The sequence below is a fragment of the Pseudophryne corroboree genome, chromosome 2 (genome assembly GCF_028390025.1).
Source record: "Pseudophryne corroboree isolate aPseCor3 chromosome 2, aPseCor3.hap2, whole genome shotgun sequence".
Taxonomy (NCBI): Eukaryota; Metazoa; Chordata; class Amphibia; order Anura; family Myobatrachidae; genus Pseudophryne; species Pseudophryne corroboree.
In genome coordinates, this window is record NC_086445.1 from 417905902 (window position 1) to 417931183 (window position 25282).

Consider the following 25282-nt stretch of genomic DNA (forward strand, 5'->3'; position numbering starts at 1 on the left):
CTCATAAAAGTAAAAAAAAATCTATTTTGATGTATTTAGGGAGACAGTGGGGCTGAAGGTGTAAATGGGGAAACACACGCACAAGACTTTTGCCATACCCACACAGTTCGGCTCCCAGCTCCTTCCCTTCTCAGTATGGGCCTTTGAATATTTCCAGCACCAGGACCATATGACTCTTAATCCAGCTCTGATGAGAACCAATTAGCTGCCAGTTTTAGTAACTTGCAAATACCAGTAACCAACACTTGTTAGTGTGTAGTATTGATGCATGAAAAGGATTGTCTTCTGGAGTTTATGTAAAGCGAACACTTTAAAGGTCATATAAGAACTATAGAACAGCCAGATGTGCAGAGCATTTCATTTTGCACAAATGCGTCCGATTTCCCATCTTGTACCTAATTTGGCAAAATGCAAATCCATCTGGAATTATGCATGGTGGAAAAAGTAAAAATGTCCCACATAATGTCCAGCCTACTACAACAATATGGAAGCCCACTTCATTTCTTAAACATATACAAAACTTCTGTTGGCTTTAGCCTCATTCATGTTTTAGGGTATTCACATGAGAGAGGAAACTTTTTCATTGTATTCATTGCATGAGCACCTATGGTATATTTTGATGTTTTATTACATTGTTCAAAATGAATTCAGAAATACACTTTCCCATATAAGTGCATCTGTAAGCTGTATCTTATGGTACTTTAATATTGATTCAGGACATTCTCTAGATACTTCATAAAAAAAATTCAATCTATCAAAAATAATTATACTTGAAAAATGGAAGAATAAGTGTTTTGGTAACTAACTCTCATAAAATGTATTCATTTGGATTTGCTAGATCCATAATTACCCTTTGATTACAATCTTCTGTGTCTGCAGCTGAAGTGTGGAGAGGAAAAACACATGGCTTTTAAGAGACCGCTTACAAAGTGTAATTTTTACTTGATTTTGTTAAATCAGTTGAAGCTGGTAGTTTTTTGACATGTGCAGGCTTGTCAGAAAACAACAGTGTAGCCCGCTGTGTTTAGCCATCTAACATTAAGTACTTCAGATTGGACAGCAATCATTAGCTGTTGGACCTGCAAGGCCATTTCAAATGACTGAAATATTTCAAATCGATATAGTTCCCCAATTCCTATATTAACTTTTACAGTTGGTAATGGATTCAGAGTGAAGTGGCTGGAACAAAATTTTTGTTCACATAATTATCAGCATCACAAGGAATCCTGTGCAATAAAAGCACTTTAGATATCCATCCCTGAGAGAAAATGAAAAAGCTAAGTTAAGAACAAAACAGTCTCATTTTACAAATTCATTTAAAAACCACTCATGTCATACAAACACTTCCCTAGGTTTTTGAAAGGCTGTCCTCTCCTGGTTTTCATCCCAATTATTAAGCTGTGCCTTCAGTGTCCATTTCTCTGGATCTACCTCATCTCTGCCTCAGTTGGAGCAATATGGTGAGTACCACGTTTATGCAGTCCTCTATAACACTCCACTTAGAAAAATTAAACTTTCCTTTGGGTGTCAGTAAAGATAACATACAAATGTATCTATCATCCCTAGATTTATCACCATCTGTCCTGGTCTGCATTTCTGGTTATCTTTCTGCAACTTCATCTAAGATGGCCACTTGCATTTGTTTTAATAAAACTGAACTGATAGTCTTTCCACCACTGAATAGAAGCAACGTACCTGACATGTCTATTTCTGTTGCCAACACTACCTTTCAGGTTTGTTATCTAGGTAATCCTTGACTTAGAACTGTCCTTTGTAGGTCACATCTAACCATTATACAAATATTTTGCATAACTCTAATAAAAGAATCCATAATATCCTATTTAGAGTGCAGTGCCTACATTCCTCTACTATCAGTACATGGTCAGAAGAGGCCTCATCCAGGATTTTAAGAGCCATATATGTGGTAGCTAGGGAAATTAGGCACCATGGTATCCTTACACAAATTATGCAATAGAGCTTAAGATTGACTGTGCCAGGCCCCTGAGAAGCGTCCTCTGCTATACCATTTTCAGAGCAGAATGAGGTGGGGGTAGTGATTTCTATATATATATCACTGAAATTATACGAGTGCTCCCCACGACCTGTATTTTTCTGGTATATGGGAAAAAACACCTTTGTTGGTTTGATGGCTGGTGTCAATAATGATTTTATTTGTTTATTCAATTATTAATTCTGGACATACACTCTACGATTATCTGGCCGATCCACCCAGTATCGGCAGGTCGCACAGATAACTACAGCATGTATGTGGCCAACTGATCTGAAAATATTGATCCATTGGACATGCTGGATCTTCCAGCATGTCCTTCCTATGCAATATTTTAAGTGTCCAGTCGTCAGCATCAGGCATTGTATGCCCTGCCGTGGCTGACTGATGGACAATCCCCTGTTCCTTCTCATAGGAAGGAACTGGGAAATGTCTCCTCTCTGGGGGCTGAAATCATATGACATACTGTACAGTGTGAGAGGTCTCACAGTGTATGTCCCAGATATCTGCAGTGGCAGATAAAATGCCTGCCATTCTGACAGGCATTTTATCTGCCCGTATATGCCCAGCACAACATTTGTTTATATAGCGTCAACATATTCCATTGTATTTTGCAATTTTAATTTAAATATTTAATTACTCAGTTTTTTGCATATGTAGAAAAAAATGGACATAACATCTGAAATAATTTTTATTAATATAAATGTGAAATAATTTTCATTAGTATAAACTTTTTGTTTCATGGTATATATGTATAAAAAATATCTAAGTATTTATTTTGTTCTTAAAACCAAAGAAGCTCCCTTAATTGGCGAGGACACTCCTGTTGTTGTGAGTTTTAGGTTTTCTCGCAGAAAATTGCGTTGCTGAACTGTTGCCACTTGCTTGATACCAAGGGAGCATATTCTGGATGATACATTTGTTGGAGGAGTGGTCTTTGGTGCAAGACCAATGATTTCATAGGTCCATTCCATGGTTGATGTCTGTAAAAGTAAAAAAAAAAAAAGAAAATAACAAGAAATGGAAATTAAATTCATGACTGAAATAATAATAATATACCAAATAACACAAATTAGAAACTAATACTTAGTACTATAGTAGAATGACCAATATGACAACATACATGTTTTAGGGAAAAGTATAATAAAGATACTACATGCTTGAGTCACATTATTAAGACCACCAGCTAATAGCCAGAGTAACCTCTGTGTGCAGCACGGACAGCAGCTAGACGGGCTGAACTGTCGTTTTAGACACACGTCTGGTAGCCCCCTGGTTCATTTTGATGGTGAGCTGTTCCACTGTAGTGTGTCAGCTGGCCCTCATGCACCTTCGTGGCCAACAGTCACCTCTCACATGAATGGCATGTGGTGCCCTGCAGTTTCCACGTAGGTTATCTGCAATGGTGCCATTTGTTCAGTCATGATTCACTTTCACCACAGCAGCACTTGAACAGTTCACATACTGCGCTGTTTCAGAGACACTGCCACCCTTGACCTAAAAGCAGATAATCATCCCTTTTTGCAACTCTGATAAATCACCCCTTTTACCCATGTCAGCAACGAGTGATATGTGTACAGATGGGCTATTACACACCTTATATACCCACCAAGCCAGTGCACAACGTAGCATGCTGTATAGCCAATTATAAATCAACACTTGAACTATGCATATATCTCACCAAAGGAAAAATATGAACATGTAAACTTTACATGGAAGACATCAGTGAAGTTTTGTGCAACATGCAATAACATGATGTAGAATTGAACACAAGTTGGCTGCAATTGCTCTTGTGTAGGTTGTATGGAACTAATTGCATTTATTCACTTGTACGCATAGTTTTAGCTATCTCTACGTCCTACAACCATACCCATATGCTTGCTTTCATAGCCATCATCATCACCATCATCATCAGTGAGCACTTTCATTTCCCAGTTCCAGTCTCCAGGGAAACCCCTAATTGTGCATGTTTTACAAATCTCCTCACAATCACAACTCAAATAATTAGCACAACCTCTAGATCTTATTTAATGCTTCAGTCAGTAATGACTACACTTGTGCTCCAACTAGACAATAGCTTTAACTCTGTGATAATGCTAACATTACATTTCCTTGTAAACTTTTATTTGCTGTTGTTTACTAGGTAATACAACTCTTATGGGTTTAATCCAATTCATTTCCCCCCACATACATGGGAGGCGAGTTGCCATTGTGGTGGCATGTAAAGAGCAGCTGCAGCAACATAAATCTCCCTTTTACACTTTACGGCAGACAGAGTCCCCCTTTTTACACATTACGGCAGACAGCGTCCCCTTTTTACACATTACGGCAGACAGCGACCCCCTTTTTACACAGTATGGCAGACAGCGTTCCCTTTTTACACATTATGGCAGACAGCGTCCCCCTTTTTACACAGTACGGCAGACAGTGTCCCCTTTTTACACAGTACGGCAGACAGCGTCCCCTTTTTACACAGTACGGTAGGCACCGTCCCCTTTTTACACATTATGGCAGTGTCCCCCTTTTTACACATTACAGCAGGCAGAATAGATAGATAGATAGATAGATAGATACCATCTCTCCCCGCTGGCTTAGGCTCCTCGGTGCATGCAGTCAGGCAGATCCCGGGCAGGGGAGAAGGAGGAGGGAGGGGGACTCGGGAGCAGCAGCAGCACAGTGTACTTGGTGGTGGCACCGCTGCAGCAGTCCCTCTCCTTCCGCATTAGCTGGCCACCGCTGCTGTGAATTCTGGGATGAGGGAAGCTCATCCCAGCATTCACAGCAGCGCCGGCCAGCCAATGCGGAAGGAGAGGGACAGATGCAGCGGTGCCGCTACCAATTACATAGCACTGCTGCGGCTCCAGTCCCCCTCCCTCCTCCTCCACCGGGTCCTGCCCTGATGCTGGAGCTGCTCCTCTTCTCCTCCAGCGCACACAGCACAGGAAGCTTGTAATGAGTCAATTTGACTCATTACAAGCCGCTGACATGGAATGCTGGCCGTTGCACCATCAGGGCGACTGCGCTGTGTCCCAGGCACACCTGACACACACGTAGTTACGGCTTTGCTGTATACTGTAGTATCCATTGGTATAATAAGTGTAGCATGCTGTATACTGTAGTATCCATCGGTATAATAAGTGTAGCATGCTGTATACTGTAGTATCCATCGGTATAATAAGTGTAGCATGCTGTATACTGTAGTATCCATCGGTATCATAAGTGTAGCATGCTGTATACTGTAGTATCCATCGGTATAAATAGTGTAGCATGCTGTATGCTGTAGTATCCATTGGTATAATAAGTGTAGCATGCTGTATACTGTAGTATTCATCGGTATCATAAGTGTAGCATGCTGTATACTGTAGTATCCATCGGTACAATAAGTGTAGCATGCTGTATACTGTAGTATCCATCGGTATCATAAGTGTAGCGTGCTGTATACTGTAGTATCCATCGGTATAATAAGTGTAGCATGCTGTATACTGCAGTATCCATCGGTATAATAAGTGTAGCATGCTGTATACTGTAGTATACATCGGTATAATAAGTGTAGCATCCTGTATACTGTAGTATTCATTGGAATCATAAGTGTAGCATGCTGTATACTGTAGTATCCATCGGTATCATAAGTGTAGCATGCTGTATACTGTAGTATCCATTGGTATCATAAGTAGTGATGAGCGGGTTCAGTTCCTCGGGACCCGAACCCTCCCGAACTTCACCCATTTTACACGGTTCCGAGGCAGACTCGAATCTTCCCGCCTTGCTCGGTTAACCCGAGCGCGCCCGAACGTCATCATCCCGCTGTCGGATTCTTGCGAGATTCGTTTTCTATATAAGGAGCCACCCGTCGCCGCAATTTTCACTCGTGCTTTGGAGATGATAGCAAGAGGACGTGGCTGCGTTCTCTCAGTTTCTGTGTTCAGTGTGCTGCAAATATCTGTGCTCAGTGTGCTGCAAATATCTGTGCTCAGTGTGCTTGCAAAAATCTGTGCTTAGTGTGCTGAAAATATCTACGTTCTCTGCCTGAAAAACGCTCCGTATCTGTGCTGCATTGTAGTATATAGTAGGAGGACAGTGCAGAATTTTGTTGTGACCACCAGTATGTATATAGCAGTACGGTACAGTAGTCCATTGTTCTACCTCTGTGACGTCAAGTATACTATGCATCCATACCTGTGCTGCATTTTAGTTGTGCGCAGTATATAGTAGGAGGACAGTGCAGAATTTTGCTGACCACCAGTATATATATATAGCAGTACGGTAAAGTAGTCCACTGCTCTACCTCTGTGTTGTCAAGTATACTATACATCCATACCTCTGCTGCATTTTAGTTGTGCGCAGTATATAGTAGGAGGACAGTGCAGAATTTTGCTGACCACCAGTATATATATAGCAGTACGGTACAGAAGTCCACTGCTCTACCTCTGTGTCGTCAAGTATACTATGCATCCATACCTGTGTAGCATTTTAGTTGTGCGCAGCATATAGTAAGAGGACAGTGCAGAATTTGGCTGACCACCAGTATATATATATAGCAGTACGGTACAGTAGTCCACTGCTCTACCTCTGTGTCGTCAAGTATACTATGCATCCATACCTGTGCTGCATTTTAGTTGTGCGCAGTATATAGTAGGAGGACAGTGCAGAATTTTGCTGACAACCAGTATATATATAGCAATACGGTACAGAAGTCCACTGCTCTACCTCTGTGTCGTCAAGTATACTATGCATCCATACCTGTGCTGCATTTTAGTTGTGCGCAGTATATTAGGACAGTGCACAATTTTGCTGACCACCAGTATATATATAGCAGTACGGTACAGTAATCCACTGCTCTACCTTTGTGTCGTCAAGTATACTATGCATCCATACCTGTGTAGCATTTTAGTTGTGTGCAGTATATAGTAGGAGGACAGTGCAGAATTTTGCTGACCACCAGTATACATATAGCAGTACGGTGCAGTAGTCCACTGCTCTACCTCTGTGTCGTCAAGTATACTATGCATCCATACCTGTGCTGCATTTTAGTTGTATACGCAGTATACAGTAGGAGGACAGTGCAGCATTTTGCTGACCACCAGTATATATATAGCAGTACGGTGCAGTAGTCCACTGCTCTACCTCTGTGTCGTCAAGTATACTATGCATCCATACCTGTGCTGCATTTTAGTTGTATACGCAGTATACAGTAGGAGGACAGTGCAGAATTTTGCTGACAACCAGTATATATATAGCAATACGGTACAGAAGTCCACTGCTCTACCTCTGTGTCGTCAAGTATACTATGCATCCATACCTGTGCTGCATTTTAGTTGTGCGCAGTATATAGTAGGAGGACAGTGCAGAATTTTGCTGACCACCAGTATATATATAGCAGTACGGTACAGTAGTCCACTGCTCTACCTCTGTGTCGTCAAGTATACTATGCATCCATACCTGTGTAGCATTTTAGTTGTGCGCAGCATATAGTAAGAGGACAGTGCAGAATTTGGCTGACCACCAGTATATATATAGCAGTAATGTACAATAGTCCACTGCTCTACCTCTGTGTCGTCAAGTATACTATGCATCCATACCTGTGCTGCATTTTAGTTGTGCGCAGTATATAGTAGGAGGACAGTGCAGAATTTTGCTGACAACCAGTATATATATAGCAATACGGTACAGAAGTCCACTGCTCTACCTCTGTGTCATCAAGTATACTATGCATCCATACCTGTGCTGCATTTTAGTTGTGCGCAGTATATTAGGACAGTGCAGAATTTTGCTGACCACCAGTATATATATAGCAGTACGGTACAGTAATCCACTGCTCTACCTTTGTGTCGTCAAGTATACTATGCATACATACCTGTGTAGCATTTTAGTTGTGTGCAGTATATAGTAGGAGGACAGTGCAGAATTTTGCTGACCACCAGTATATATATAGCAGTACGGTGCAGAAGTCCACTGCTCTACCTCTGTGTCGTCAAGTATACTATGCATCCATACCTGTGCTGCATTTTAGTTGTATACGCAGTATACAGTAGGAGGACAGTGCAGAATTTTGCTGACCACCAGTATATATATAGCAGTACGGTACAGTAGTCCACTGCTCTACCTCTGTGTCGTCAAGTTCACTATGCATCCATACCTGTGCTGCATTTTAGTTGTGCGCAGTATATAGTAGGAGGACAGTGCAGAATTTTGCTGACCACCAGTATATATATATAGCAATACGGTACAGAAGTCCACTGCTCTACCTCTGTGTCGTCAAGTATACTATGCATCCATACCTGTGCTGCATTTTAGTTGTGCGCAGTATATAGTAGGAGGACAGTGCAGAATTTTGCTGACCACCAGTATATATATAGCAGTACGGTACAGAAGTCCACTGCTCTACCTCTGTGTCGTCAAGTATACTATGCATCCATACCTGTGTAGCATTTTAGTTGTGCGCAGCATATAGTAAGAGGACAGTGCAGAATTTGGCTGACCACCAGTATATATATAGCAGTACGGTACAGTAGTCCACTGCTCTACCTCTGTGTCGTCAAGTATACTATGCATCCATACCTGTGCTGCATTTTAGTTGTGCGCAGTATATAGTAGGAGGACAGTGCAGAATTTTGCTGACAACCAGTATATATATAGCAATACGGTACAGAAGTCCACTGCTCTACCTCTGTGTCGTCAAGTATACTATGCATCCATACCTGTGCTGCATTTTAGTTGTGCGCAGTATATTAGGACAGTGCAGAATTTTGGTGACCACCAGTATATATATAGCAGTACGGTACAGTAATCCACTGCTCTACCTTTGTGTCGTCAAGTATACTATGCATCCATACCTGTGTAGCATTTTAGTTGTGTGCAGTATATAGTAGGAGGACAGTGCAGAATTTTGCTGACCACCAGTATACATATAGCAGTACGGTGCAGTAGTCCACTGCTCTACCTCTGTGTCGTCAAGTATACTATGCATCCATACCTGTGCTGCATTTTAGTTGTATACGCAGTATACAGTAGGAGGATAGTGCAGCATTTTGCTGACCACCAGTATATATATAGCAGTACGGTGCAGTAGTCCACTGCTCTACCTCTGTGTCGTCAAGTATACTATGCATCCATACCTGTGCTGCATTTTAGTTGTATACGCAGTATACAGTAGGAGGACAGTGCAGAATTTTGCTGACCACCAGTATATATATAGCAGTACGGTACAGTAGTCCACTGATCTACCTCTGTGTCGTCAAGTATACTATGCATCCATACCTGTGCTGCATTTTAGTTGTGCGCAGTATATAGTAGAAGGACATTGCAGAATGTTGCTGACCACCAGTATATATATATAGCAGTACGGTAAAGTAGTCCACTGCTCTACCTCTGTGTCGTCAAGTATACTATGCATCCATACCTGTGCTGCAATTGAGTTGTGCGCAGTATATAGTAGGAGGACAGTGCAGAATTTTGCTGACCGCCAGTATATATATAGCAGTATGGTACGGTAGTCCACTGCTCTACCTCTGTTTCGTCAAGAATACTATGCATCCATACCTGTGCTGCATTTTAGTTGTTCGCAGTATATAATAGGAGGACAGTGCAGAATTTTGCTGACCACCAGTATATCTATAGCAGTACGGTACAGTAGTCCAATGCTCTACCTCTCTGTCGTCAAGTATACTATGCATGCATACCTGTGCTGCATTTTTTAGTTGTGCGCAGTATACAGTAGGAGGACAGTGCAGAATTTTGCTGACAACCAGTATATATATAGCAATACGGTACAGAAGTCCACTGCTCTACCTCTGTGTCGTCAAGTATACTATGCATCCATACCTGTGCTGCATTTTAGTTGTGCGCAGTATATAGTAGGAGGACAGTGCAGAATTTTGCTGACCACCAGTATATATATAGCAGTACGGTACAGTAGTCCACTGCTCTACCTCTGTGTCGTCAAGTATACTATGCATCCATACCTGTGTAGCATTTTAGTTGTGCGCAGCATATAGTAAGAGGACAGTGCAGAATTTGGCTGACCACCAGTATATATATAGCAGTACGGTACAGTAGTCCACTGCTCTACCTCTGTGTCGTCAAGTATACTATGCATCCATACCTGTGCTGCATTTTAGTTGTGCGCAGTATATAGTAAGAGGACAGTGCAGAATTTTGCTGACAACCAGTATATATATAGCAATACGGTACAGAAGTCCACTGCTCTACCTCTGTGTCGTCAAGTATACTATGCATCCATACCTGTGCTGCATTTTAGTTGTGCGCAGTATATTAGGACAGTGCAGAATTTTGCTGACCACCAGTATATATATAGCAGTACGGTACAGTAATCCACTGCTCTACCTTTGTGTCGTCAAGTATACTATGCATCCATACCTGTGTAGCATTTTAGTTGTGTGCAGTATATAGTAGGAGGACAGTGCAGAATTTTGCTGACCACCAGTATATATATAGCAGTACGGTGCAGTAGTCCACTGCTCTACCTCTGTGTCGTCAAGTATACTATGCATCCATACCTGTGCTGCATTTTAGTTGTATACGCAGTATACAGTAGGAGGACAGTGCAGAATTTTGCTGACCACCAGTATATATATAGCAGTACGGTACAGTAGTCCACTGCTCTACCTCTGTGTCGTCAAGTATACTATGCATCCATACCTGTGCTGCATTTTAGTTGTGCGCAGTATATAGTAGGAGGACAGTGCAGAATTTTGCTGACAACCAGTATATATATAGCAATACGGTACAGAAGTCCACTGCTCTACCTCTGTGTCGTCAAGTATACTATGCATCCATACCTGTGCTGCATTTTAGTTGTGCGCAGTATATTAGGACAGTGCAGAATTTTGCTGACCACCAGTATATATATAGCAGTACGGTACATTAATCCACTGCTCTACCTTTGTGTCGTCAAGTATACTATGCATCCATACCTGTGTAGCATTTTAGTTGTGTGCAGTATATAGTAGGAGGACAGTGCAGAATTTTGCTAACCACCAGTATATATATAGCAGTACGGTGCAGTGGTCCACTGCTCTACCTCTGTGTCGTCAAGTATACTATGCATCCATACCTGTGCTGCATTTTAGTTGTATACGCAGTATACAGTAGGAGGACAGTGCAGAATTTTGCTGACCACCAGTATATATATAGCAGTACGGTACAGTAGTCCACTGCTCTACCTCTGTGTCGTCAAGTTCACTATGCATCCATACCTGTGCTGCATTTTAGTTGTGCGCAGTATATAGTAGGAGGACAGTGCATAATTTTGCTGACCACCAGTATATATATAGCAATACGGTACAGAAGTCCACTGCTCTATCTCTGTGTCGTCAAGTATACTATGCATCCATACCTGTGCTGCATTTTAGTTGTGCGCAGTATATAGTAGGAGGACAGTGCAGAATTTTGCTGACAACCAGTATATATATTGCAATACGGTACAGAAGTCCACTGCTCTACCTCTGTGTCGTCAAGTATACTATGCATCCATACCTGTGCTGCATTTTAGTTGTGCGCAGTATATTAGGACAGTGCAGAATTTTGCTGACCACCAGTATATATATAGCAGTACGGTACAGTAATCCACTGCTCTACCTTTGTGTCGTCAAGTATACTATGCATCCATACCTGTGTAGCATTTTAGTTGTGTGCAGTATATAGTAGGAGGACAGTGCAGAATTTTGCTAACAACCAGTATATATATAGCAGTACGGTGCAGTAGTCCACTGCTCTACCTCTGTGTCGTCAAGTATACTATGCATCCATACCTGTGCTGCATTTTAGTTGTATACGCAGTATACAGTAGGAGGACAGTGCAGAATTTTGCTGACCACCAGTATATATATAGCAGTACGGTACAGTAGTCCACTGCTCTACCTCTGTGTCGTCAAGTTCACTATGCATCCATACCTGTGCTGCATTTTAGTTGTGCGCAGTATATAGTAGGAGGACAGTGCAGAATTTTGCTGACCACCAGTATATATATAGCAATACGGTACAGAAGTCCACTGCTCTACCTCTGTGTCGTCAAGTATACTATGCATCCATACCTGTGCTGCATTTTAGTTGTGCGCAGTATATAGTAGGAGGACAGTGCAGAATTTTGCTAACCACCAGTATATATATAGCAGTACGGTACAGAAGTCCACTGCTCTACCTCTGTGTCGTCAAGTATACTATGCATACATACCTGTGTAGCATTTTAGTTGTGTGCAGTATATAGTAGGAGGACAGTGCAAAATTTTGCTGACCACCAGTATATATATAGCAGTACGGTGCAGAAGTCCACTGCTCTACCTCTGTGTCGTCAAGTATACTATGCATCCATACCTGTGCTGCATTTTAGTTGTATACGCAGTATACAGTAGGAGGACAGTGCAGAATTTTGCTGACCACCAGTATATATATAGCAGTACGGTACAGTAGTCCACTGCTCTACCTCTGTGTCGTCAAGTTCACTATGCATCCATACCTGTGCTGCATTTTAGTTGTGCGCAGTATATAGTAGGAGGACAGTGCAGAATTTTGCTGACCACCAGTATATATATAGCAATACAGTACAGAAGTCCACTGCTCTACCTCTGTGTCGTCAAGTATACTATGCATCCATACCTATGCTGCATTTTAGTTGTGCGCAGTATATAGTAGGAGGACAGTGCAGAATTTTGCTGACCACCAGTATATATATAGCAGTACGGTACAGAAGTCCACTGCTCTACCTCTGTGTCGTCAAGTATACTATGCATCCATACCTGTGTAGCATTTTAGTTGTGCGCAGCATATAGTAAGAGGACAGTGCAGAATTTGGCTGACCACCAGTATATATATAGCAGTACGGTACAGTAGTCCACTGCTCTACCTCTGTGTCGTCAAGTATACTATGCATCCATACCTGTGCTGCATTTTAGTTGTGCGCAGTATATAGTAGGAGGACAGTGCAGAATTTTGCTGACAACCAGTATATATATAGCAATACGGTACAGAAGTCCACTGCTCTACCTCTGTGTCGTCAAGTATACTATGCATCCATACCTGTGCTGCATTTTAGTTGTGCGCAGTATATTAGGACAGTGCAGAATTTTGGTGACCACCAGTATATATATAGCAGTACGGTACAGTAATCCACTGCTCTACCTTTGTGTCGTCAAGTATACTATGCATCCATACCTGTGTAGCATTTTAGTTGTGTGCAGTATATAGTAGGAGGACAGTGCAGAATTTTGCTGACCACCAGTATACATATAGCAGTACGGTGCAGTAGTCCACTGCTCTACCTCTGTGTCGTCAAGTATACTATGCATCCATACCTGTGCTGCATTTTAGTTGTATACGCAGTATACAGTAGGAGGATAGTGCAGCATTTTGCTGACCACCAGTATATATATAGCAGTACGGTGCAGTAGTCCACTGCTCTACCTCTGTGTCGTCAAGTATACTATGCATCCATACCTGTGCTGCATTTTAGTTGTATACGCAGTATACAGTAGGAGGACAGTGCAGAATTTTGCTGACCACCAGTATATATATAGCAGTACGGTACAGTAGTCCACTGATCTACCTTTGTGTCGTCAAGTATACTATGCATCCATACCTGTGCTGCATTTTAGTTGTGCGCAGTATATAGTAGAAGGACATTGCAGAATGTTGCTGACCACCAGTATATATATAGCAGTACGGTAAAGTAGTCCACTGCTCTACCTCTGTGTCGTCAAGTGTACTATGCATCCATACCTGTGCTGCAATTGAGTTGTGCGCAGTATATAGTAGGAGGACAGTGCAGAATTTTGCTGACCGCCAGTATATATATAGCAGTATGGTACGGTAGTCCACTGCTCTACCTCTGTTTCGTCAAGAATACTATGCATCCATACCTGTGCTGCATTTTAGTTGTTCGCAGTATATAATAGGAGGACAGTGCAGAATTTTGCTGACCACCAGTATATCTATAGCAGTACGGTACAGTAGTCCAATGCTCTACCTCTCTGTCGTCAAGTATACTATGCATGCATACCTGTGCTGCATTTTTTAGTTGTGCGCAGTATACAGTAGGAGGACAGTGCAGAATTTTGCTGACAACCAGTATATATATAGCAATACGGTACAGAAGTACACTGCTCTACCTCTGTGTCGTCAAGTATACTATGCATCCATACCTGTGCTGCATTTTAGTTGTGCGCAGTATATAGTAGGAGGACAGTGCAGAATTTTGCTGACCACCAGTATATATATAGCAGTACGGTACAGTAGTCCACTGCTCTACCTCTGTGTCGTCAAGTATACTATGCATCCATACCTGTGTAGCATTTTAGTTGTGCGCAGCATATAGTAAGAGGACAGTGCAGAATTTGGCTGACCACCAGTATATATATAGCAGTACGGTACAGTAGTCCACTGCTCTACCTCTGTGTCGTCAAGTATACTATGCATCCATACCTGTGCTGCATTTTAGTTGTGCGCAGTATATAGTAGGAGGACAGTGCAGAATTTTGCTGACAACCAGTATATATATAGCAATACGGTACAGAAGTCCACTGCTCTACCTCTGTGTCGTCAAGTATACTATGCATCCATACCTGTGCTGCATTTTAGTTGTGCGCAGTATATTAGGACAGTGCAGAATTTTGCTGACCACCAGTATATATATATAGCAGTACGGTACAGTAATCCACTGCTCTACCTTTGTGTCGTCAAGTATACTATGCATCCATACCTGTGCTGCATTTTAGTTGTGCGCAGTATATAGTAGGAGGACAGTGCAGAATTTTGCTGACCACCAGTATATATATAGCAGTACGGTACAGTAGTCCACTGCTCTACCTCTGTGTCGTCAAGAATACTATGCATCCATACCTGTGCTGCATTTTAGTTGTTCGCAGTATATAATAGGAGGACAGTGCAGAATTTTGCTGACCACCAGTATATCTATAGCAGTACGGTACAGTAGTCCAATGCTCTACCTCTCTGTCGTCAAGTATACTATGCATGCATACCTGTGCTGCATTTTTTAGTTGTGCGCAGTATACAGTAGGAGGACAGTGCAGAATTTTGCTGACAACCAGTATATATATAGCAATACGGTACAGAAGTCCACTGCTCTACCTCTGTGTCGTCAAGTATACTATGCATCCATACCTGTGCTGCATTTTAGTTGTGCGCAGTATATAGTAGGAGGACAGTGCAGAATTTTGCTGACCACCAGTATATATATAGCAGTACGGTACAGTAGTCCACTGCTCTACCTCTGTGTCGTCAAGTATACTATGCATCCATACCTGTGTAGCATTTTAGTTGTGCGCAGCATATAGTAAGAGGACAGTGCAGAATTTGGCTGACCACCAGTATATATATAGCAGTACGGTACAGTAGTCCACTGCTCTACCTCTGTGTCGTCAAGTATACTATGCATCCATACCTGTGCTGCATTTTAGTTGTGCGCAGTATATAGTAGGAGGACAGTGCAGAATTTTGCTGACAACCAGTATATATATAGCAATACGGTACAGAAGTCCACTGCTCTACCTCTGTGTCGTCAAGTATACTATGCATCCATACCTGTGCTGCATTTTAGTTGTGCGCAGTATATTAGGACAGTGCAGAATTTTGCTGACCACCAGTATATATATAGCAGTACGGTACAGTAATCCACTGCTCTACCTTTGTGTCGTCAAGTATACTATGCATCCATACCTGTGTAGCATTTTAGTTGTGTGCAGTATATAGTAGGAGGACAGTGCAGAATTTTGCTAACCACCAGTATATATATAGCAGTACGGTGCAGTAGTCCACTGCTCTACCTCTGTGTCGTCAAGTATACTATGCATCCATACCTGTGCTGCATTTTAGTTGTATACGCAGTATACAGTAGGAGGACAGTGCAGAATTTTGCTGACCACCAGTATATATATAGCAGTACGGTACAGTAGTCCACTGCTCTACCTCTGTGTCCTCAAGTTCACTATGCATCCATACCTGTGCTGCATTTTAGTTGTGCGCAGTATATAGTAGGAGGACAGTGCAGAATTTTGCTGACCACCAGTATATATATAGCAATACGGTACAGAAGTCCACTGCTCTACCTCTGTGTCGTCAAGTATACTATGCATCCATACCTGTGCTGCATTTTAGTTGTGCGCAGTATATAGTAGGAGGAGAGTGCAGAATTTTGCTAACCACCAGTATATATATAGCAGTACGGTACAGAAGTCCACTGCTCTACCTCTGTGTCGTCAAGTATACTATGCATCCATACCTGTGTAGCATTTTAGTTGTGCGCAGCATATAGTAAGAGGACAGTGCAGAATTTGGCTGACCACCAGTATATATATAGCAGTACGGTACAGTAGTCCACTGCTCTACCTCTGTGTCGTCAAGTATACTATGCATCCATACCTGTGCTGCATTTTAGTTGTGTGCAGTATATAGTAGGAGGACAGTGCAGAATTTTGCTGACAACCAGTATATATATAGCAATACGGTACAGAAGTCCACTGCTCTACCTCTGTGTCGTCAAGTATACTATGCATCCATACCTGTGCTGCATTTTAGTTGTGCGCAGTATATTAGGACATTGCAGAATTTTGCTGACCACCAGTATATATATAGCAGTATGGTACAGTAGTCCACTGCTCTACCTCTGTGTCGTCAAGTATATTATGCATCCATACCTGTGCTGCATTTTAGTTGTGCGCAGTATATAGTAGGAGGACAGTGCAGAATTTTGCTGACCACCAGTATATATATAACAGTATGGTACAGTAGTCCACTGCTCTACCTCTGTTTCGTCAAGTATACTATGCATCCATACCTGTGCTGCATTTTAGTTGTGCGCAGTATATAGTAGGAGGACAGTGCCAAATTTTGCTGACCACCTGTATATATATAACAGTACGGTACAGTAGTCCACTGCTCTACCTCTGTGTCGTCAAGTACACTATGCATCCATACCTGTGCTGCATTTTAGTTGTGCGCAGTATATAGTAGGAGGACAGTGCAGAATTTTGCTGACCACCAGTATATATATATAGCAGTTAAGTACAGTAGTCCACTGCTCTACCTCTGTGTCGTCAAGTATACTATGCATCCATACCTGTGCTGCATTAAAGTTGTGCGCAGTATATAGTAGGAGGACAGTGCAGAATTTTGCTGACCACCAGTATATATATAGCAGTACGGTACAGTAGTCCACTGCTCTACCTCTGTGTCGTCAAGTATACTATGCATCCATACCTGTGTAGCATTTTAGTTGTGCGCAGCATATAGTAAGAGGACAGTGCAGAATTTGGCTGACCACCAGTATATATATAGCAGTACGGTACAGTAGTCCACTGCTCTACCTCTGTGTCGTCAAGTATACTATGCATCCATACCTGTGCTGCATTTTAGTTGTGCGCAGTATATAGTAGGAGGACAGTGCCGAATTTTGCTGACCACCAGTATATATATAACAGTACGGTACAGAAGTCCACTGCTCTACCTCTGTGTCGTCAAGTACACTATGCATCCATACCTGTGCTGCATTTTAGTTGTGCGCAGTATATAGTAGGAGGACAGTGCAGAATTTTGCTGACCACCAGTATATATATATAGCAGTTAAGTACAGTAGTCCACTGCTCTACCTCTGTGTCATCAAATATTCTATGCATCCATACCTGTGCTGCATTTTAGTTGTGCACAGTATATAGTAGGAGGACAGTGCAGAATTTTGCTGACAACCAGTATATATATAGCAATACGGTACAGAAGTCCACTGCTCTACCTCTGTGTCGTCAAGTATACTATGCATCCATACCTGTGCTGCATTTTAGTTGTGCGCAGTATATAGTAGGAGGACAGTGCAGAATTTTGCTGACCACCAGTATATATATAGCAGTACGGTACAGTAGTCCACTGCTCTACCTCTGTGTCGTCAAGTATACTATGCATCCACACCTGTGTAGCATTTTAGTTGTGCGCAGCAATAGTAAGAGGACAGTGCAGAATTTGGCTGACCACATGTATATATATAGCAGTACGGTACAGTAGTCCACTGCTCTACCTCTGTGTCGTCAAGTATACTATGCATCCATACCTGTGCTGCATTTTAGTTGTGCGCAGTATATAGTAGGAGGACAGTGCAGAATTTTGCTGACCACCAGTATATATAGAGCAGTACGGTACAGTAGTCCACTGCTCTACCTCTGTGTCGTCAAGTATACTATGCATCCGTACCTGTGCTGCATTTCAGTTGTGCGCAGTATATAGTAGGAGGACAGTGCAGAATTTTGCTGACCACCAGTATATATTTAGCAGTATGGTACAGTAGTCCACTGCTCTACCTCTGTGTCGTCAAGTATACTATGCATCCATACCTGTGCTGCATTTTAGTTGTGCGCAGTATATAGTAGGAGGACAGTGCCGAATTTTGCTGACCACCAGTATATATATAGCAGTACGGTACAGTAGTCCACTGCTCTACCTCTGTGTCGTCAAGTTCACTATGCATCCATACCTGTGCTGCATTTTAGTTGTGCGCAGTATATAGTAGGAGGACAGTGCCGAATTTTGCTGACCACCAGTATATATATAGCAATACGGTACAGTAGTCCACTGCTCTACCTCTGTGTCGTCAAGTATACTATGCATCCATACCTGTGTAGCATTTTAGTTGTGCGCAGTATATAGTAAGAGGACAGTGCAGAATTTTGCAGACCACCAGTATATATATATAGCAGTACGGTACAGAAGTCCACTGCTCTACCTCTGTGTCGTCAAGTATACTATGCATCCATACCTGTGCTGCATTTTAGTTGTGAACAGTATATAGTAGGAGTACAGTGCAGAATTTTGCTGACCACCAGTATATATATATAGCAGTTAAGTACAGTAGTCCACTGCTCTACCTCTGTGTCGTCAAATATTCTATGCATTCATACCTGTGCTGCATTTTAGTTGTGCACAGTATATAGTAGGAGGACAGTGCAGAATTTTGCTGACAACCAGTATATATATAGCAATACTACTATATATATACTGGTGGTCAAGAGTAAAGTAAAGGGCGGCACTCCAATGGTTTTGGAAAAAAATAGCTCACCAAGCCAGCTTCAATTCAATCAACGTTTCAGGTGTCTTTATTAGCACCTTTCGTCAGGATAACAACATACAAAATTACATACCTTAAATAGCACCAGCGTGTGCAGCACGCCACGTTCCCCCTGCTTCCGGCACCCGGCGCTGACGTCACAAACGCCGTCCTCTATTCTGACGTAGGTTATGGGCGGGATAGTAGTCATAGCAACGGCCCTGGGTATGAAGGTATCACATCATGTTTCCACAGGCCGTGCTGGCCACGCCTAATGGGCGCGGCAGTTACCATAGCAATAAGCTAAACAGATCGACAATGCGCCCGGTTACCGGAGCAGGGAGCCCAAGGCAACCCCATGTGAGAATACCGCTTAATAAAGCGGATCTCCCCCCATATAGAGCAAGAGGGACTGAGAGACATTACAATCAGTCCAAAGCGCTCTAAAGGGGATATCAATGTGACAAAATATTAACCATCACCTAATACCACCACCAGGAGGGACAAACAAAAAATGTATAGAAGGTGAAGAGCAGAATTTTACATGGCTATAAAAATAGAACTAGAACCATAGCTCAACGTACCAAGCATAGAGGATTGCCTTAAGGATAAATAGACCTAAGTTATCCATACTGGAATCACTGTCATAAGAATAAAACAACATGTTAACTGATAAACTAGTTACTGGCCCACAGCAGGTCCTGTGCGCACAGTCACTCATGCAGGGAAGAAAATACTTCATAAAGATTAAATCCAAAAGGCAAGCTCCAATAGCAAACGGGTATACTGAGACCACACAGATCATAGAGGCACAAACGATATAAGTTAAGATAGACAGACATATTTAGCAGTATGGTACAGTAGTCCACTGCTCTACCTCTGTGTCGTCAAGTATATTATGCATCCATACCTGTGCTGCATTTTAGTTGTGCGCAGTATATAGTAGGAGGACAGTGCCGAATTTTGCTGACCACCAGTATATATATAGCAGTACGGTACAGTAGTCCACTGCTCTACCTCTGTGTCGTCAAGTATACTATGCATCCACACCTGTGTAGCATTTTAGTTGTGCGCAGTATATAGTAGGAGGACAGTGCCGAATTTTGCTGACCACCAGTATATATATAGCAATACGGTACAGTAGTCCACTGCTCTACCTCTGTGTCGTCAAGTATACTATGCATCTATACCTGTGCTGCAATTGAGTTGTGCGCAGTATATAGTAGGAGGACAGTGCAGAATTTTGCTGACCGCCAGTATATATATAGCAGTACGGTACAGTAGTCCACTGCTCTACCTCTGTTTCGTCAAGTATACTATGCATCCATACCTGTGCTGCATTTTAGTTGTTCGCAGTATATAATAGGAGGACAGTGCAGAATTTTGCTTACCACCAGTATATCTATTGCAGTACGGTACAGTAGTCCACTGCTCTACCTCTCTGTCGTCAAGTATACTATGCATGTATACCTGTGCTGCATTTTTTAGTTGTGCGCAGTATACAGTAGGAGGACAGTGCAGAATTTTGCTGACCACCAGTATATATATAACAGTACGGTACAGTAGTCCACTGCTCTACCTCTGTTTCGTCAAGTATACTATGCATCCATACCTGTGCTGCATTTTAGTTGTGCGCAGTACATAGTAGGAGGACAGTGCTGAATTTTGCTTACCACTAGTATATATATAGCAGTACGGTACAGTAGTCCACTGCTCTACCTCTATGTCGTCAAGTATACTTCGCATCCATACCTGTGCTGCATTTCAGTTGTGCGCAGTATATAGTAGGAGGACAGTGCAGAATTTTGCTGACCACCAGTATATATATATAGCAGTATGGTACAGTAGTCCACTGCTCTACCTCTGTGTCATCAAGTATACTATGCATCCATACTTGTGCTGCATTTTAGTTATGCGCAGTACATAGTAAGAGGACAGTGCAGAATTTTGCTGACCACCAGTATATATATATATAGCAGTACGGTACAGTAGTCCACTGCTCTACCTCTGTGTTGTCAAGTATACTATACATCCATACCTGTGCTGCATTTTAGTTGTGCGCAGTATATAGTAGGAGGACAGTGCAGAATTTTGCTGACCACCAGTATATATATAGCAGTACGGTACAGTAGTCCACTGCTCTACCTCTGTGTCGTAAAGTATACTATGCATCCATACCTGTGCTGCATTTTAGTTGTGAACAGTATATAGTAGGAGGACAGTGCAGAATTTTGCTGACCACCAGTATATATATATAGCAGTTAAGTACAGTAGTCCACTGCTCTACCTCTGTGTCGTCAAATATTCTATGCATTCATACCTGTGCTGCATTTTAGTTGTGCACAGTATATAGTAGGAGGACAGTGCAGAATTTTGCTGACAACCAGTATATATATAGCAATACGGTACAGAAGTCCACTGCTCTACCTCTGTGTCGTCAAGTATACTATGCATCCATACCTGTGCTGCATTTTAGTTGTGCGCAGTATATAGTAGGAGGACAGTGCAGAATTTTGCTGACCACCAGTATATATAGAGCAGTACGGTACAGTAGTCCACTGCTCTACCTCTGTGTCGTCAAATATACTATGCATCCACACCTGTGTTGCATTTTAGTTGTGCGCAGCATATAGTAAGAGGACAGTGCAGAATTTGGCTGACCACATGTATATATATAGCAGTACGGTACAGTAGTCCACTGCTCTACCTCTGTGTCGTCAAGTATACTATGCATCCATACCTGTGCTGCATTTTAGTTGTGCGCAGTATATAGTAGGAGGACAGTGCAGAATTTTGCTGAACACCAGTATATATATATAGCAGTACGGTACAGTAGTCCACTGCTCTACCTCTGTGTCGTCAAGTATACTATGCATCCGTACCTGTGCTGCATTTCAGTTGTGCGCAGTATATAGTAGGAGGACAGTGCAGAATTTTGCTGACCACCAGTATATATATAGCAGTACGGTACAGTAGTCCACTGATCCACCTCTGTGTCATCAAGTATACTATGCATCCATACCTGTGCTGCATTTCAGTTGTGCGCAGTATATAGTAGGAGGACAGTGCAGAATTTTGCTGACCACCAGTATATATTTAGCAGTATGGTACAGTAGTCCACTGCTCTACCTCTGTGTCGTCAAGTATACTATGCATCCATACCTGTGCTGCATTTTAGTTGTGCGCAGTATATAGTTGGAGGACAGTGCCGAATTTTGCTGACCACCAGTATATATATAGCAGTACGGTACAGTAGTCCACTGCTCTACCTCTGTGTCGTCAAGTTCACTATGCATCCATACCTGTGCTGCATTTTAGTTGTGCGCAGTATATAGTAGGAGGACAGTGCCGAATTTTGCTGACCACCAGTATATATATAGCAATACGGTACAGTAGTCCACTGCTCTACCTCTGTGTCGTCAAGTATACTATGCATCCATACCTGTGTAGCATTTTAGTTGTGCGCAGTATATAGTAAGAGGACAGTGCAGAATTTTGCTGACCACCAGTATATATATAGCAGTACGGTACAGAAGTCCACTGCTCTACCTCTGTGTCGTCAAGTATACTATGCATCCATACCTGTGCTGCATTTTAGTTGTGCGCAGTATATAGTAGGAGGACAGTGCAGAACATTGCTGACCACCAGTATATATATAGTAGTATGGTACAGTAGTCCACTGCTCTACCTCTGTGTCGTCAAGTATACTATGCATCCATACATGTGTAGCATTTTAGTTGTGCGCAGTATAAAGTAAGAGGACAGTGCAGAATTTTGCTGACCACCAGTATATATATAGCAGTACAGTACAGTAGTCCACTGCTCTACCTCTGTGTCATCAAGTATACTATGCATCCATACCTGTGCTGCATTTTAGTTGTGTGCAGTATATAGTAGGAGGACAGTGCCGAATTTTGCTGACCACCAGTATATATATAGCAGTACGGTACAGTAGTCCACTGCTCTACCTCTGTGTCGTCAAGTATACTATGCATCCATACCTGTGCTGCATTTTAGTTGTATACGCAGTATACAGTAGGAGGACAGTGCAAAATTTTGCTGACCACCAGTACATATATAGCAGTACGGTACAGTAGTCCACTGATCTACCTCTGTGTCGTCAAGTATACTATGCATCCATACCTGTGCTGCATTTTAGTTATGCGCAGTATATAGTAGGAGGACAGTGCAGAATTTTGCTGACCACCAGTATATATATAGCAGTACGGTAAAGTAGTCCACTGCTCTACCTCTGTGTCGTCAAGTATACTATGCATCCATACCTGTGCTGCCTTTTAGTTGTGCGCAGTATATAGTAGGAGGACAGTGCAGAATTTTGCTGACCACCAGTATATATATATAGCAGTATGGTACAGTAGTCCACTGCTCTACCTCTATGTCATCAAGTATACTATGCATTCATACCTGTGCTGCACTTTAGTTGTGCACAGTATTTAGTAGGAGGAAAGTGCAGAATTTTGCTGACTACCAGCATATATATAGTAGTACGTTACATTAGTCCACTTCTCTACCTCTTTGTCGTCAAGTATACTATGCATCCATACATGTGCTGCATTTTAGTTGTGCGCAGTATATAGTAGGAGGACAGTGCAGTATTTTGCTAACCACCAGTATATATATAGCAGTACGGTACAGTAGTCCACTGGTCTACCTCTGTGTCGTCAAGTATACTATGCATCCATACCTGTGCTGCATTTCAGTTGTGCGCAGTATATAGTAGGACAGTGCAGAATTTTGCTGACCACCAGTATATATATAGCAGTACGGTACAGTAGTCCACTGCTCTACCTCTGTGTCGTCAAGTATACTATGCATCCATACCTGTGCTGCAATTGAGTTGTGCGCAGTATATAGTAGGAGGACAGTGCAGAATTTTGCTGACCGCCAGTATATATATAGCAGTATGGTATGGTAGTCCACTGCTCTACCTCTGTTTCGTCAAGTATACTATGCATCCATACCTGTGCTGCATTTTAGTTGTTCGCAGTATATAATAGGAGGACAGTGCAGAATTTTGCTTACCACCAGTATATCTATTGCAGTACGGTACAGTAGTCCACTGCTCTACCTCTCTGTCGTCAAGTATACTATGCATGTATACCTGTGCTGCATTTTTTAGTTGTGCGCAGTATACAGTAGGAGGACAGTGCAGAATTTTGCTGACCACCAGTAAATATATAACAGTACGGTACAGTAGTCCACTGCTCTACCTCTGTTTCGTCAAGTATACTATGCATCCATACCTGTGCTGCATTTTAGTTGTGCGCAGTACATAGTAGGAGGACAGTGCAGAATTTTGCTGACCACCAGTATATATATAGCAGTACGGTACAGTAGTACACTGCTCTACCTCTATGTCGTCAAGTATACTACGCATCCATACCTGTGCTGCATTTCAGTTGTGCGCAGTATATAGTAGGAGGACAGTGCAGAATTTTGCTGACCACCAGTATATATATATAGCAGTATGGTACAGTAGTCCACTGCTCTACCTCTGTGTCATCAAGTATACTATGCATCCATACTTGTGCTGCATTTTAGTTATGCGCAGTACATAGTAAGAGGACAGTGCAGAATTTTGCTGACCACCAGTATATATTTATATAGCAGTACGGTACAGTAGTCCACTGCTCTACCTCTGTGTTGTCAAGTATACTATGCATCCATACCTGTGCTGCATTTTAGTTGTGCGCAGTATATAGTAGGAGGACAGTGCAGAATTTTGCTGACCACCAGTATATATATAGCAGTATGGTACAGTAGTCCACTGCTCTACCTCTGTGTCGTAAAGTATACTATGCATCCATACCTGTGCTGCATTTGAGTTGTGCACAGTATATAGTAGGAGGACAGTGCAAAATTTGGCAGACCACCAGTATATATATAGCAGTACGGTACAGTAGTCCACTGCTCTACCTCTGTGTTGTCAAGTATACTATGCATCCATACCTGTGTTTTATTTTAGTTGTGCGCAGTATATAGCAGGAGGACAGTGCAGAATTTTGCTGACCACCAGTATATAAATAGCAGGATGGTACAGTAGTCCACTGCTCTACCTCTGTGTCCTCAAGTATACTATGCATCCATACCTGTGTTGCATTTGAGTTGTGCACAGTATATAGTAGTAGGACAGTGCAGAATTTTGCTGACCACCAGTATATATATATATAGCAGTACGGTACAGTAGTCCACT

General features: G+C 42.2%; 1 protein-coding gene across 4 annotated transcripts in view; it reads right to left on the reverse strand.

Annotated features, from left to right (window-relative positions):
* Window positions 1-2686: 2686 nt before the first annotated feature.
* The window catches only part of CFAP47 (cilia and flagella associated protein 47), a 1065013-nt gene continuing 1042417 nt past the window's right edge, over window positions 2687-25282 (reverse strand). For all 4 annotated transcript variants that reach the window (XM_063953487.1, XM_063953488.1, XM_063953489.1 and 1 more), the window contains one exon: window positions 2687-2991. In XM_063953487.1, the coding sequence (XP_063809557.1) occupies window positions 2782-2991 (210 nt within the window). In that variant the 3' untranslated portion in view covers window positions 2687-2781. The remainder of the gene's footprint in view (window positions 2992-25282) is intronic.